This window comes from Hypanus sabinus, unplaced genomic scaffold (assembly GCF_030144855.1).
Source record: "Hypanus sabinus isolate sHypSab1 unplaced genomic scaffold, sHypSab1.hap1 scaffold_1921, whole genome shotgun sequence".
In the NCBI taxonomy this organism is placed as follows: domain Eukaryota; kingdom Metazoa; phylum Chordata; class Chondrichthyes; order Myliobatiformes; family Dasyatidae; genus Hypanus; species Hypanus sabinus.
This window is the reverse complement of record NW_026780016.1, coordinates 22,174-35,078: the sequence shown is the minus strand read 5'-3', so window position 1 is coordinate 35,078 and position 12,905 is coordinate 22,174. Positions and strand designations below refer to the sequence as shown.

Genomic DNA, 12,905 nt, shown 5'->3' with positions numbered 1-12,905 from the left:
GGACAAGGTGAGGGAGGACTGTAGAGGAGGGTGGAGAGTCCGAGACAATCGTCAATCTCCCTATGCTTCAGTAGGAATTTCCCACCTGCTTCAAAAGGGGACAATCACACCAGTGCCCGGGAAGAGTAGGGAGATCTGCCTCAACAACAATTGCCCAGTGACACTCACAGATACTGTGATTGAATGTTTAGAGAGGCTGGCCATACCGAAAGTCAACCCCTTCTCCAGCAAGGACAAGGCCGCTATATTTTGACGAACTCCACTATCGGTCTACTGCGGATACAATCTCATTTGCTCTCCCCTGGACAATGGACCACCTGCACAATACAACATCAACGTCAGGATGCTGTTGACTGACAAAAGCTCGGCGTGCAGCATCATCAACCCCTCAGATCCTGGGCCAGTGAACCTCCCTCTGTAACTGGGTGATGGACATCCTCATCGGGAAACCTCAGTCAGCGCAGATCGGCAGTGACGTCACCGATCGACAGGTCGGGTCGAGGAACCAGAGAGGCTACAGAAGGGTTCAAAGAGATTGAGCGAATGGGCAAAGAAGCGGCGGGTGGATCACAGTGTCGGGATGTGTATGACCATGCCTTTTGGTGGAAGGAATAAAGGCACAGATTGTTTAATAAATGGTGAAAAAATTCAAACATCTGATGTGCAAAGGTATCTGATAGACATCGTCCAGAATTCCCTAAAGGATCATTTCCAGGTGGAGTCGCTGGCGAGGAAAACAAATACAATATTCGCATTCTTGTCGAGATGATTAGATTATGAAAACAAGGATGTAGCGTTGAGACATTATAAAGCACTGGTGAGGTCTGACTTGGCAATACTATAAGCGGTTCCGGGTCCCTTATCTACACAGGCCAGATGAGCTTGCATTGCAAAGGGTTGAAAGGAAGATCACGGGAATGATTCCGGGATCGAAACGCTTATCAGATCTGGAGCGTTTGATGGCTGAAAATCAGAAGAATGAGGGGGCGGCGGGGAGAGGGTTGTTGTTAAAATCGATCGAATAATCAAAGGCTTCGACAGAGTAGATGTGGAGAGAAGGTTCCCCGTGGCGAGACCGGTGGACCCACATCGCAGTGGAGATCCGTCCTTTTAGAACGGAGACCGGGAGGAATGTCTGGTAAATCTGTGGAATGGATTACACAGCCGGTTGTGGAAGCCGACAGTAGGTGTATTGAAGTGAGAGTTTGATAGATTCTTGATTACACAGGGCATGAAGGAATACGGTGAAAAGGCAGGAGATTGGGGCTGAGGGGGACCTGGATCAGACATGATGAAATGTCGCAGCGGACTCGATGCTCCTATATCTCATGGTCTGATTTTAGATTCCTGTGTTTCCGGGTGTCAGCGTCTCAGTGGATCTGTCCTGGGACCAACATATTCATGCAAACACGGAGAAGATGTCATGTACAAGACTGGACAGCGCCAAGCATCAAAATGCCGGAATGCCCATTCCCCAAAATGAGATGAGATGTCACTTTCCCTTTAAGGCTCAGGCTGACAATTATTGCCCCTCAACATTGCTTCATGAAAAGTCTGTCATTATCGTCCGCGTGCTGAGCACTCAGTGCTCAAAGGTAGGAGATCTATTTCAAGAACTATTCTTTGTAACCGAAACTTTAGATGTCTTTACTGCCGTCCTGTTTATTTCGAGTCTGAGTTACAGTGTATTCCAGACCACACTCTACACTTCCCATCACCACCATAGATCTCTCGTTGCAGAAGGAATTACAAAGTGAGCAGTTTGAGAGGATTCAGTCATTCATTGAAGACCAAGAAGTGATCGCTGGGAATTATTGCACCGCCGCCTGTTGTCGAGGCTACAACGCAACAAGGTCGCCAGAGGTGTCAGAGGGGTGGTGATCAACCAGCTCCATGACGGGCACAGCCTTCCCCAGCATCGAGCACATCGTCAAGATGCGATGCCTCAACAAGGCGGCATCCATCACTGAGGCCGCTCACCCAGGGAAAAGCTCCCTGTTCATTTCTACCATTGGGGAAGAGGCACCGGAAAAATAAAGCTCAAAAATTCAGGAACACCTTCTGCCCTTCGGGTATCATATTTTTGAATGTATGAGCACCGCCTCGACATTTTCGCAGTATTTATTATCTTTTTGCATCTTACATTAATTTCACATTATTGCGACGTACTGATCATGCAAAGATACAAAGCTCAGGGCGGAAACGACACAGATAATAAGTCAGGTGGAAAACATCCTTTTTAGTCTGATACTGGGAGCGGGAGGCAAGAATGTGTGGGAAGACAGAATGGGGATGAAATTGAAGGAGATGGCAGGGGTGGAGTTATGAGAGACAGCGAGTTTGGAGGTACGACTGGAAAGAGAGAGCGAGATGCCGAGTAACAGTGCCACAGGGAGGTAGAGAGAGAGTAACAGGGCAGGGCCGACGGGAAGAGAGGATGCGTTTGTCAAAGTCTGGGAGAGAGATAGAAATAGGGTAAGAGAATGATGTCACTAGATTTAAGTCCCCTCCATGGCATTTCGACAGAGAACCCGGATCTTTTCAGGAATATCCGGGAACAAAGATGCAGGCTTCTCACAGATGAAACGGTGCTGATCATTTGTGCAACTGCCAAGCCAACTGGATTTACATTCACTGCATTCGAACTTTCCAGAGGTCACCTTGTACACGACGTTAGAGGCCACTTTCCTATTAAGGAAGGGTAAAGAGTTTCAAAAGGGAGAACACAACTCTAGCAGGCTGTCCTGTGATAGTCCCGAAAATACACCTACTGACTCAATTTCGCCTCACCGACCGCTGTCTGTCCACCAAAGAACCCCACTGGCCCAGTCTCTCCCCAAACACCTGTTTCAGTTTCCAAAATACTCCAACTGACTCATTCTCCGCAACCCTGTGTCAGTCCCCGATTAATCCCTTGTACAACGCACTACACACAGAGCTGTGCAAGTCCCCCAAAACAAACCCACAAAAACAACTTCACCCCAGCGCACCCTGTCAGGCCTCAAATTACTCCCAGAGACTCAGCCTCTCCCCACGACACCGGGTTCACCCCGAAGATATTCCCATAGCCCCACTCTCTACCCACTGAACCGTGTCAGTCCCCAAACTAATCCTACTGCTCCACTCTGCATACAGCCCTGTCTCATTTCCAAAAATACTCCCAGTGACACACTCCCTTTCCAAAGGACTTGTGTCTGCCCCGAAAATACTTACACTTCCTACTTTCACCCACCAGACCCGTACCTGTCCCTAATATGATCCCACTGTCAAACCTTCTCCCGACAAGACCTGTGTCAATCACCAAAACACTCTCACTTCCCACTCCCTTCCAACAGTCAAAGTCAGCCCACAGAATAAACCAACTGTCCGCCGTCTAACAAGAAGCCAGTGTCGATTCCCAAAGTAATCGTATTGTCTAATTGCACCCCACAGACCCGTGTTAGTCCCAGATTAAACGCTCTATCCCAGTCTCCCTCCACATCGTCCGTCCCCAAATACTCTCAACGACGCATGTTACCCCCGCAGACCTACATCAGTCCCCGAATTACTCCCCCTTCCAACTTTCCTCCCACCGACAGCGTCGGTCAACAAATCAATCGCACTGCCCAGTCTCTTCCTCCGGGGATGCCAGGCCACAGAATACTCCCACTGCCTTCCTCTCTGCCGTCAGGCCTGTTTCTATCCCCGAAGTATCCCCAAAGACCCAACACTCACCATTGAATTGTGGTCGCCGCCAAAAGCTCTCCGTTATCTACCTCTCCCACAGACATGGGTCTGTCCCCAAAATTAATTCCACTGCACAATCTCACTAGGAACACCGACATGACCCCAAATCTCACCCCGCTTTGCATGTTCCAATCCAGTATGAACTGTCTTCACCGAGGACAGCGTTGCTAACAAACTTCTGTGAAATCAAATTGCTATCATTAATGACTGGAATCGAGCACAATTTAAGAACCGTCACTCTTTGTCTGACGACGGTAAAGAGTGTTGGGACGGTGTGGAGGGATATTCACTCTGTGTCTGACCTCCAGAGTGTGTGCTGCGACATTGTGGAAGGAGATTCACTCTGTGTCTGACCCCGGGAGTGTGTGATGGGACGGTGTGGAGGGAGAGTGCCTCTGCCTGACCCCGGGACTGAGTGATGGGACGGTGTGGAGGGAGATTCCCTCATTGTCTGACCCCGCTAGTGTGTGATGGGACGGTGTGGATGGATATTCACTCTGTGCCTGACCCACGGAGTATATAATTGAGCGATGTGGAGGGAACTTAGCATTGTCTACAGTTGAAATGTGTGATGGGACGTTGTGGAGAGAGTTTCATTCTATGTCTGACCCCGGGAATTTATGATTGGACGGTGTGGAATGAGCTTCACTCTGATGTGGATAAATCTTCCTTCCAGCTGACACATACCTCTTCCTCGTTTGTATTTATTTCAAGAAGCTTTGACTCAGCGATAGAACAGAGTTTCTTCGCCCCCTCGTAAGAACTTTCAAACGTGGAAATGAAATAACACAGACTTTCAATTCCGATCCAGTCCTTGGAACACGTTTTCTCTGGAAATCAGGAACAAGGAACAGTGAATCTCACTCCGTATAGTCCATACAGTCCGCTGAGAGTCAGATACAGAAAGAGGATCACTCCACACCGTCCTATCAGACAACGCTGGGGTCCGAAACAGAGTGAATCTCCCTCCATACCATCCCTGACACACTCAAGTGGTTAGGCATTTACTGCATACCTTCCTATCACACACACACCGGTTTCAGCCACAGAGCGCAACACCCCTGTCACCGTCCCATCTCACACTCCCGTGGTTAGACAGAGTGAAACTGCCTCGTCACCGTCTCATCACGCCCTCCCGCGGACACACAGAGTAAAGCTCTCTGCACACCGTCCCATCTGAGAGTCCCGTGGTCACACAGACTGAAGCTCCCTCCACACGGTTCCATTATAGACTATCGGGTCGGCCACAGACCGAATTTCTATCGACACTGTCCAACACACATACTCGTGGTCAGACAGAGAGCGCAGGTTCTAACAGAAACTCCCGGTGTCAAACGCAGAGTGACACTCCCTATGCCGCAATTCCAGACGCTGAGAGAAGCTACCGTTGTGGCGCTGTATCATGCACTCCCGGGTAAAGCCACTAGGTGGCACTCCCTCCACACTGTCCATACACTCCTGGAGTCGCACAATGGGTGTCGTTCCACCCACGCCGTCTCATCACACACAGCCGGAGTCACACTGGAGTGACTCTCCAATCGCACCTTCTCGTTGCACATTCCCGAGATCGGCCACAGAGTATACGAGCGGGAGAATGGCGGATGTTCTCTCACCTTTTCTGCTGCTCAGCAGCTGGCAGATTTTAGCCTTGGTTTCGTTGAGAGTTCTACACTTCAGTTCGAGGTGACTGAAGTTGTGACGGAGATCGGTTTGCATTTGATGCTGATCAGAGAGATCGGTGCTCATGACCGAGAGGTTGCTTTCCAGGACGAACAATTTGTTTTCAAGGATGGAGATGTTTCTTTCGAGGATAAACAATGTATGTTCGAGGATGGAGACGTTGTTACTTGGGACGGAAACGTTCTTTAGACAGGTGCTCTGGGAGAGATCCAAGCCGGAATTCTCTGATGTCATGGATTCCAGGGTTGAGTTCGGTTCGTGGATTTGTACTGGACACTGGCACTGGGTCCTGTTCATCTCCTGATGTTGCTCCCAAAGTCTCAGGTACTTTTGGTCAGAGGCGAGCAGAGACTGACGGATCTGTAACACTGAGAGAAATGGTGAGGTGTGTGTCTGTGTCACGGCAATTCGCGGGTCGGTCGTACAGTGAGGGGAGTGTGGGTATCGCGTTGTGGGTTGTGTCCATGTCGTTGTCAGTGACGTGTCGATGTCACGCTGAGGGCAGTGTCCGTGTCTTGCAGAGGGGTGTGTCCTCGGTATGGAGAGGAGCGTGTCAGTGTCACAGTAAAGGCTGTTTCCGTGTTCCTGTGAGGGGTGTGTTATTGTCACGGTGAGAGGTGACTGTCTTCACTGATGTGATGGTGAAGGACGTGTTGGTGTCACAGTGAAGTAGGTGTAAGTGTCACGCTGAGAGATCTGTCGGTGCCTGAAGCGTTGTTGCAGGGGCCGACGTTTAGATCTCTTTAACAGCTGGATTATTAATGAACCGCAACACCCCGGGTTTGTCCTGCACTCTCACACTGGATCTCTCACATAACGGCCGCCCCGGTTAACTCTATCTACTCTTTGTTAGCCATCGCAAATTGCCTAATGACGGAAGACTGCAAAGAAATCGCAAAGGGTCCGCCCACTTGTTAAACCTCTTGATGGCTCTCCTCAAAACAAGCGACTGCTCGCGATGACTGAATCCCGCCGACAAGTCCCGTCGGGCCCCATGCACATCTTAAATCTCTTGTAGGCTCAGGACCGATCAGCCGGCAAAGTATTTACTGACTCTCCTTGATTCACCCATATGCTTTCACCTCCTTTGAGAAGACACTATCATCACAGAACTCAGATTTCAGTTTGAGATCATTCTGGTTAATCAGACAGATTTCTGGCAAGGCGACAATCGTCAGTAAGACGAAAGAGCTTATTCTGGACTTCAGGAAGGGTAAGACGAATGAACACATCCCAATATTCATAGGGGCTCAGAACTGCAGAGAGCGAGCAGTTCCTATGCGTCAAGATCTTTGAGCATCCATCTGGTCCCAAAATATCATAGTGGTTATGAAGAAGGCAAGACAGCGGCTATAATTTATTAGGAATTTGAAGGGATTGGGTATGTCAACAGCTGCAATCAAAATCGTCTATAGTTGTACCCTGGAGAGCTTTCTGACAGGCTGCATCACTCTCTGGTATGGAGGGGCTACTGTATAGGACCGAAAGTAGCAGCAGAATTTTCTGAGGCTTGTCAGCTTACAAAGTACCCAGGACAGTATTAGTGAGCGTTTTCCCAGAAAGGCAGCGCCCATTATTAAGGACCTCCAGCAGCCAGGTATGCCCACTTCTCACCATCAGGAAGGAGGAACAGGAGCCTGAATGCACACACTCAGTGGTTCAGGAACAGCTCCTCCCCATCCGCCGTCCGATTTCTAAAAGGATACTGAACACTTGGACACTACCTCACTTGTTAATATATCGAATTTCTGTTTTGCTTGATTTATCATCTATTCTATATATGTATACAAAAATGTATCTATCTGTCAATTTATATTTATTTATTTGTTTGTTTGTTTGTTTAAGTATTCATTTATTTATTTATTAATTATTTTCTTCTATGCTATATATTACCTTGTAGCAGAAAGCAAGTTTTTTTAGGCTGAGAGAGCGGCTTGGCATTGTTGGTAAAAAGAAAAATAAAATCAAACCATCGGAAGGAATTGACAGAGGATCGTTAGGTGCAGAATCGTTGTGGATCGAGTCAAGGGACTGCAATGTTAAAAAGCCAAATATATCAAAGTGGAAATCAAATTATTCTTCGGATACATAACGTATAAAAGAGAGTCGACAGTAGATATTGGGCCACTGGAAAATGATAGTAATGGGCGACAGGAAGATGGTGAAGGAACATAATAAATTTTTGCTTCAGTATTTACTGAGAAAGGCAACAGCAGTAGGTTTGAGCTTCGAGACTGTCTGAGGGCAGAAGTGAGTAATGGTGCCATAAGTTTAGAGAAGGTGCTTGAGAAACTGAGAGGTCTGAAGTTAGATTAGTCATTTTAAATAGATTATCTACACACAGGGTTCTGAAGGAGGTAGCTGAAGAAATTGTGGATCATTGCTCATGTTTCTTCAAGAAGAACTGGATTCTGCCCTGGTTCCGGAGACTCGGAAGCTGCAGGTGCCCCTCTACCCTTTAACAACGGGAGAGGCAGAGTTCTCTGAAGGTGAATATGCTGGTTGAGTCTGTGATGAGGAAGGAAAATAAAACGCTAGCATTGATTTCGAGCGGACTAGAGCACAAAAGCAAGGATCTCATATTGAGCATTTATAAAGCCCTGGCGAGGCCTCAGGTGGAGTATTATGAGCAGCTGTGGGCCCCCCGTATTTAAGAATGGATGTTTTGACATTGGAGATAATTCAAAGGCGAATCACCAAAATGAATTCAAGCTTGTCGAATGAAGAACATTTCATAGCTCTGGGCCTGGACTCACTGAATGTCAAAAAGGTGAAGTGGGAATCTCACTGAAACCCATCGGTGACACGAGGCTTCAGTGTCCGTTGCCGTGTCTCTGTAAGGGTGCTATTGTTGTCACGTTGATTGGCGAGTTGGATTCAGCATGAAGGGGGCGTTGGTGAGGGGTGTATCCGTGTCACGGTGATGAGCGTGTTGGTGTCAAAAGTGCGGGTTGTCTCGGCGTCACTGTGAGATTTTACGTGGTGACCTGAATCCACTCCGTTTCGTTCCTGTCTGACTCCACGCGCAGCCTGTTTGACTCACCATGGATCGAGAGCCCGGCAACGATCGCGACGAAAACGGACGTAACGAGGCAGAGTAGGCAGATCTTACAGCACGGTCTATGTCTCGGCTCCTGTTCATGCGCAGCTGCAGAGAGACCATCCAGCGTGTGCGTGAATTCAGCCGTGTCCCCGGTGGGATTCCCTTCCACCCGCCACCCGCGCTCTCTCCTTCCACCACCATCACCCCCTCCCGCCTCTCTCAATCTCATCCACTTTCCAACCGTCGTATTTGACAGTCCCATATCCTGTACTAGGCAAAGACTGTCTCATGTCTGATTGACTTTTCCTCGTTGTAAGTTGTTCAGAGATTGGTAAATATTTGAGGAAGGATTTGATGATAAATGAATTTTGAATACTAAGCTTTTGACTTTGAGTTGACCTGCCCACACCAGCCAGAGGATGTGGCGCACGGGACTTATTCTCGCTCGTGGTCTGAGACTAATCGTGTTCCGCAGTGACCTGCCCGGGACCTCTGGTATTTTTGATGTATCGGATTGACAAGGATGAAAATGGAGCTGGGTGGGTTGTAATCTTGCGAATCGCCCAAAGTTTGGTGACATTGTGGACTGTGTGGAAGATCGCCCACGGATTCACTGGGATATCGATCAGTTGTAAATGTGGTTGGGGAAAAGGGAGAAAGAGGTTAACCCGGGTAAGTGTGAGGTTTCGAGCTTTGCCAAGTCAAATGTAAAGGGGCAGCACAGAGGTGACGGCAGGAATCTTAAATGTCGACCTACAAAGTGACCTTGGTTCGACAGTGCATGTTAGTGAGTGGTAAAGAGTTGACTTCTGTCGGGCCTTTGACAAGATCCCTCTCATGGGAGATTCATTCACAAGTTTGCAATGCATGGGATCCACTGTGAGTTATCTATTTCGAATCCTAATCCACAGAATACAGAGGGCGGAGGCCGCTGGTTGGACGTCAGTGATAAGTGGAAAAACCCGGAAGAAAACCCAGATGATAATCTAGGCTTTGTGTGTTCAGTACATTATGCCTGGTAATTTTGGAAATTGGTTTATTATTGTCACAGAGAGAAGACAGAGCAAGCAGTTCAACACAAAACAGACCCACAGTGTTTTCCCGAGTACATTCCCTCTGGTCCTAGACATTTCTACTTTAGGTGGAAAAAAGGTTCTGTCAGTCCACTCTGTCCGTGTCTCAGATAATCTGTCCTATCTCCCCTCTTCTTCCGCCGCTCCAAGGAAAACAGCTCAAGTGTAACACACGTCATCGAAACCGGGCGGCGTCCTGTTGACCCTCTCTGGAGGCTCTCCAAAGCCCCGGCATCCTTCCGATAACGTGATGACCGGAACTCGACACAATCTGCCTGATACAGCCCAGTCTGAGCATTATAATGTTGCAGCATAACCTCCTGACTTGCTGACATAACGCCCCGACTAATAAAGGCAACCATGGCATTCGACATCTCAATCATCCTATCAAACTGTGTAGCCACGAGTAATGACACTGGGCCCCAAGATCCCACTGCTCTGGGCGTTGGCTTTAATAGTGTGAATTCTCTTCGCATTTAGCACACCAAAGAACAAAACGTTACGGTTTTACTGGGTTAATCTGAATCTGCCCTTTCTCCAACTCATATCTGTAACTGATCCATATCCCAGTGAATATCCCAGTTTTGGCTCCTTATTTAAGAAAGGATGTGCTGACATTAGAGAAGGTTCAGAGAAGATTCACTAGAATGATTCCGGGAATGAGAGGGTTAACATATGAGGAACCTTTGACGGCTCTTGGACTGTACTACGGGACCTCATATCGAATGCTGAAAGGCATGGATGTGGCAAAGTTGTTTCCCATGGCGGAGGAGTCTAGTACGAGAGGACACGACTTGACGATTCTCGGGCGCCCAGTCAGAACAGGTATTGAGATTTTTTTTGGCCAGAGGGTGGTGTATCTTTTGAATTTTTTGCCACGGGTGGAAGTGGAGGCTACGTCATTCGGTGTATTTAAGGCAGAGATTGATAGGTATCTGAACAGTCAGGGCATCAAAGGATATGGTGAGAAGGCGAGGGAATGGAACTAAAGGGGAGATGAGATCAGCTCATGAGGAAACGGCGGAAAGAATCGATGGGCCGAATGGCCGACTCCTTAGACATATGATTTGGAATATTTTCCACAGCACCACCTACCTTCGGCCCATCTGAAAATCTACTAACCCACCGATCTACGTTGTTTCCCAATTATTTATCTACATCACAGACAGGACAGGTCCAAGTTACATCCACAGATAGAGGTCACTTTACTGGACAACAAGGCAAATCAATCACAGAGTGCAGAATAAAGAGTCACGCGTACGGAGGAAAAGAGGTGCAGGTCCACACCGTCCCATCACACACTCCCGGAGTCAGACACAGAGTGAATCTCCCTCTACATCGTCCCAACACACACAGACGGGGTCAGAAACAAAAGGAATCTCCCTCCACACCGTCATATCACACTCTCCCCTTGTCAGACACATTGTCAATCTCCCTCCAATCCGTCCCATCACACACGCCCGGGTCCCGACACAGAGTGAATCTCGCTCCACGTCATCCCATCACACACTCCGGGGGTCAGACACAGAAAGAATTTCCCTCCACACCGTTCCTGAAAATACTCCCGGTGTCAGACACACAGTGAATCTCCCTCCACACCGTCCCATCAGACACTCCCGGGGTCAGGCAGAGTGAATATCCCTCCACACCGTCCCATCACACACTCCCGTGGTCTGATCCAGAGTGAATCTCCGTCCACACCGTCCCATCACAGACTCCCGGGGTCAGACACAGAATGAATCTCCCTCCACACCGTCCCATCACACACTCCCGGTGTCAGACACACAGTGAATCGCCCTCCACACCGTCCCTTTGCACACACCCGGGGTCTGACACACAGTGAATCTCCCTCCACACTGTTAAATCATATTTAGCTGGGTGTCAGGCACAGAGTGAATCTCCCTCCTCTCCGTCCCATCACACCCTCCCGGGGCCCGGCACAGAATAATACTCCCTCCACACCGTTCCAGCAAACTCTCCCGGGGTCAGACACAGATTGTATCGCCTTCCACGCCGTCCCATCACACACTCCCGGGGTCAGACACAGAACGAATTTCCCTCCACACCATTCCTGCAAATACACCCGGTGCCAGACACACAGTGAATCCCCATCCACACCGTCCCATCACACACTCCCGGGGTCAGACACAGAGTGAATCTCACCCCACACTGTCCCATCACACACTCCCGGTGTCAGACACACAGTGAATCCCCATCCACACCGTCCCATCACACACTCCCGGGGTCAGACACAGAGTGAATCTCACCCCACACTGTCCATCACACGCTTTCGGGGTCAGACACAGAGTGAATCTTCCTCTACACCGTCCCATCACACACTCACGGTGTCAGACACAAAGTGAATCACGCTCCACTCCGACCCACCACATACCCCCGGCGTCAGACACAGAGTGAATCTCCCTCCACACTGTCCCATCACACACTCCCAGCGTCAGACACTGAGTGAATCTCCCTCCATACCGTCCCATCATACACTCACTGTTTCAGACACAGAGTGAATCTCCCTCCACACCGTCTCATCACACACTTTCGGGGTCCGACTTAAAGCTTAGAGCTTTACTCTAAGCTCCCTCCACACAGTTCCAGCAAACACTCCAGGACTCAGACAGAGAGGGAAACTCCCTCCACCAGTGCGAACAAACGCACCCGTGATCAGACACTTAATGGTGCTCTCTCCCTTCATCTTTCTGCCCCACTCACCTCTGGAAGGAGACTGTGATTCCATCTTGGCGAATTTTGCAATCATGTACGTATCGCTCAGTCCTCCTGTCGAGGATCCTCTGCGTCTCTGAGCTCAGCGAGGGGAAGTAACCGTTGTCAGAGGAAGCCCGTGTTGATAAAGGGACCAGAACGACACAAACAAATACCGGATGAGCAGCTGATAAAGAGACTAGGGGGAGGAGAGAGATTGAGGATGTTGGGGAGCGTGATCGAGTGAGTCGATGGTGGCGGGGCAATGAATAGTGAGAGTGGGGAGGTAGGGAGGAGTTAGATTTTGGTGTTGCCCGAGACAGAGAAGTGGCTAACAAGGTGCAGTCTGGTTAGAGAGAAAGTGAGACGTGGGAGTGTGAGGCGTGACGTGGGAAAGTAAGAGATGGGAACGGCAATCGTAAGGATAAGGAGATTTGGAGAGGGACTCAGAGGGCGAGCAAACTGGGAAAGCAGAGAGTAAGAAATGGAAAATGAGGAACGGAGAGGAGAAGGGGGACGAGAGGGAGAGCGGGAAGAGTGAAAAGGGGCTCATGGAAGGGAGGAGTGCAGGAGAGAGAATGACGATGGAGGCGGAGAGTTCTCGAATAAGCGGGACAGAGAAGAAATAATTTAAGCGAGGGGAGTAGAGAGAGAGGACAGGCGCAAGGAGG

General features: G+C 49.2%; 1 protein-coding gene across 1 annotated transcript; it reads right to left on the bottom strand.

Annotated features, from left to right (window-relative positions):
- Positions 1-2,126: 2,126 nt before the first annotated feature.
- LOC132387505 (B-cell differentiation antigen CD72-like) lies at positions 2,127-12,330 on the bottom strand. Its single transcript, XM_059959875.1, has 6 exons — positions 12,244-12,330; positions 8,450-8,554; positions 5,340-5,774; positions 4,414-4,556; positions 3,840-3,904; positions 2,127-2,688 (listed from the first exon to the last, which is right to left on the bottom strand). Exons 1-6 carry the CDS (start codon positions 12,287-12,289, stop codon positions 2,499-2,501), a joined length of 984 nt encoding a protein of 327 aa, XP_059815858.1. The 5' UTR covers positions 12,290-12,330; the 3' UTR covers positions 2,127-2,498.
- Positions 12,331-12,905: the final 575 nt, after the last annotated feature.

Coding starts and splice junctions, on each gene's coding strand:
- LOC132387505 (XM_059959875.1), bottom strand. CDS start 12,289: ATGATTGCAAAATTCGCCAAGATGGAATCACAGTCTCCTTCCAGAG. Junction 4,557..5,339: donor GCTGCTGAGCAGCAGAAAAG/GTGAGAGAACAT, acceptor CCTGATTTCCAG/AGAAAACGTGTTCCAAGGAC. Junction 3,905..4,413: donor TAAATACAAACGAGGAAGAG/GTATGTGTCAGC, acceptor TTGATTTCACAG/AAGTTTGTTAGCAACGCTGT.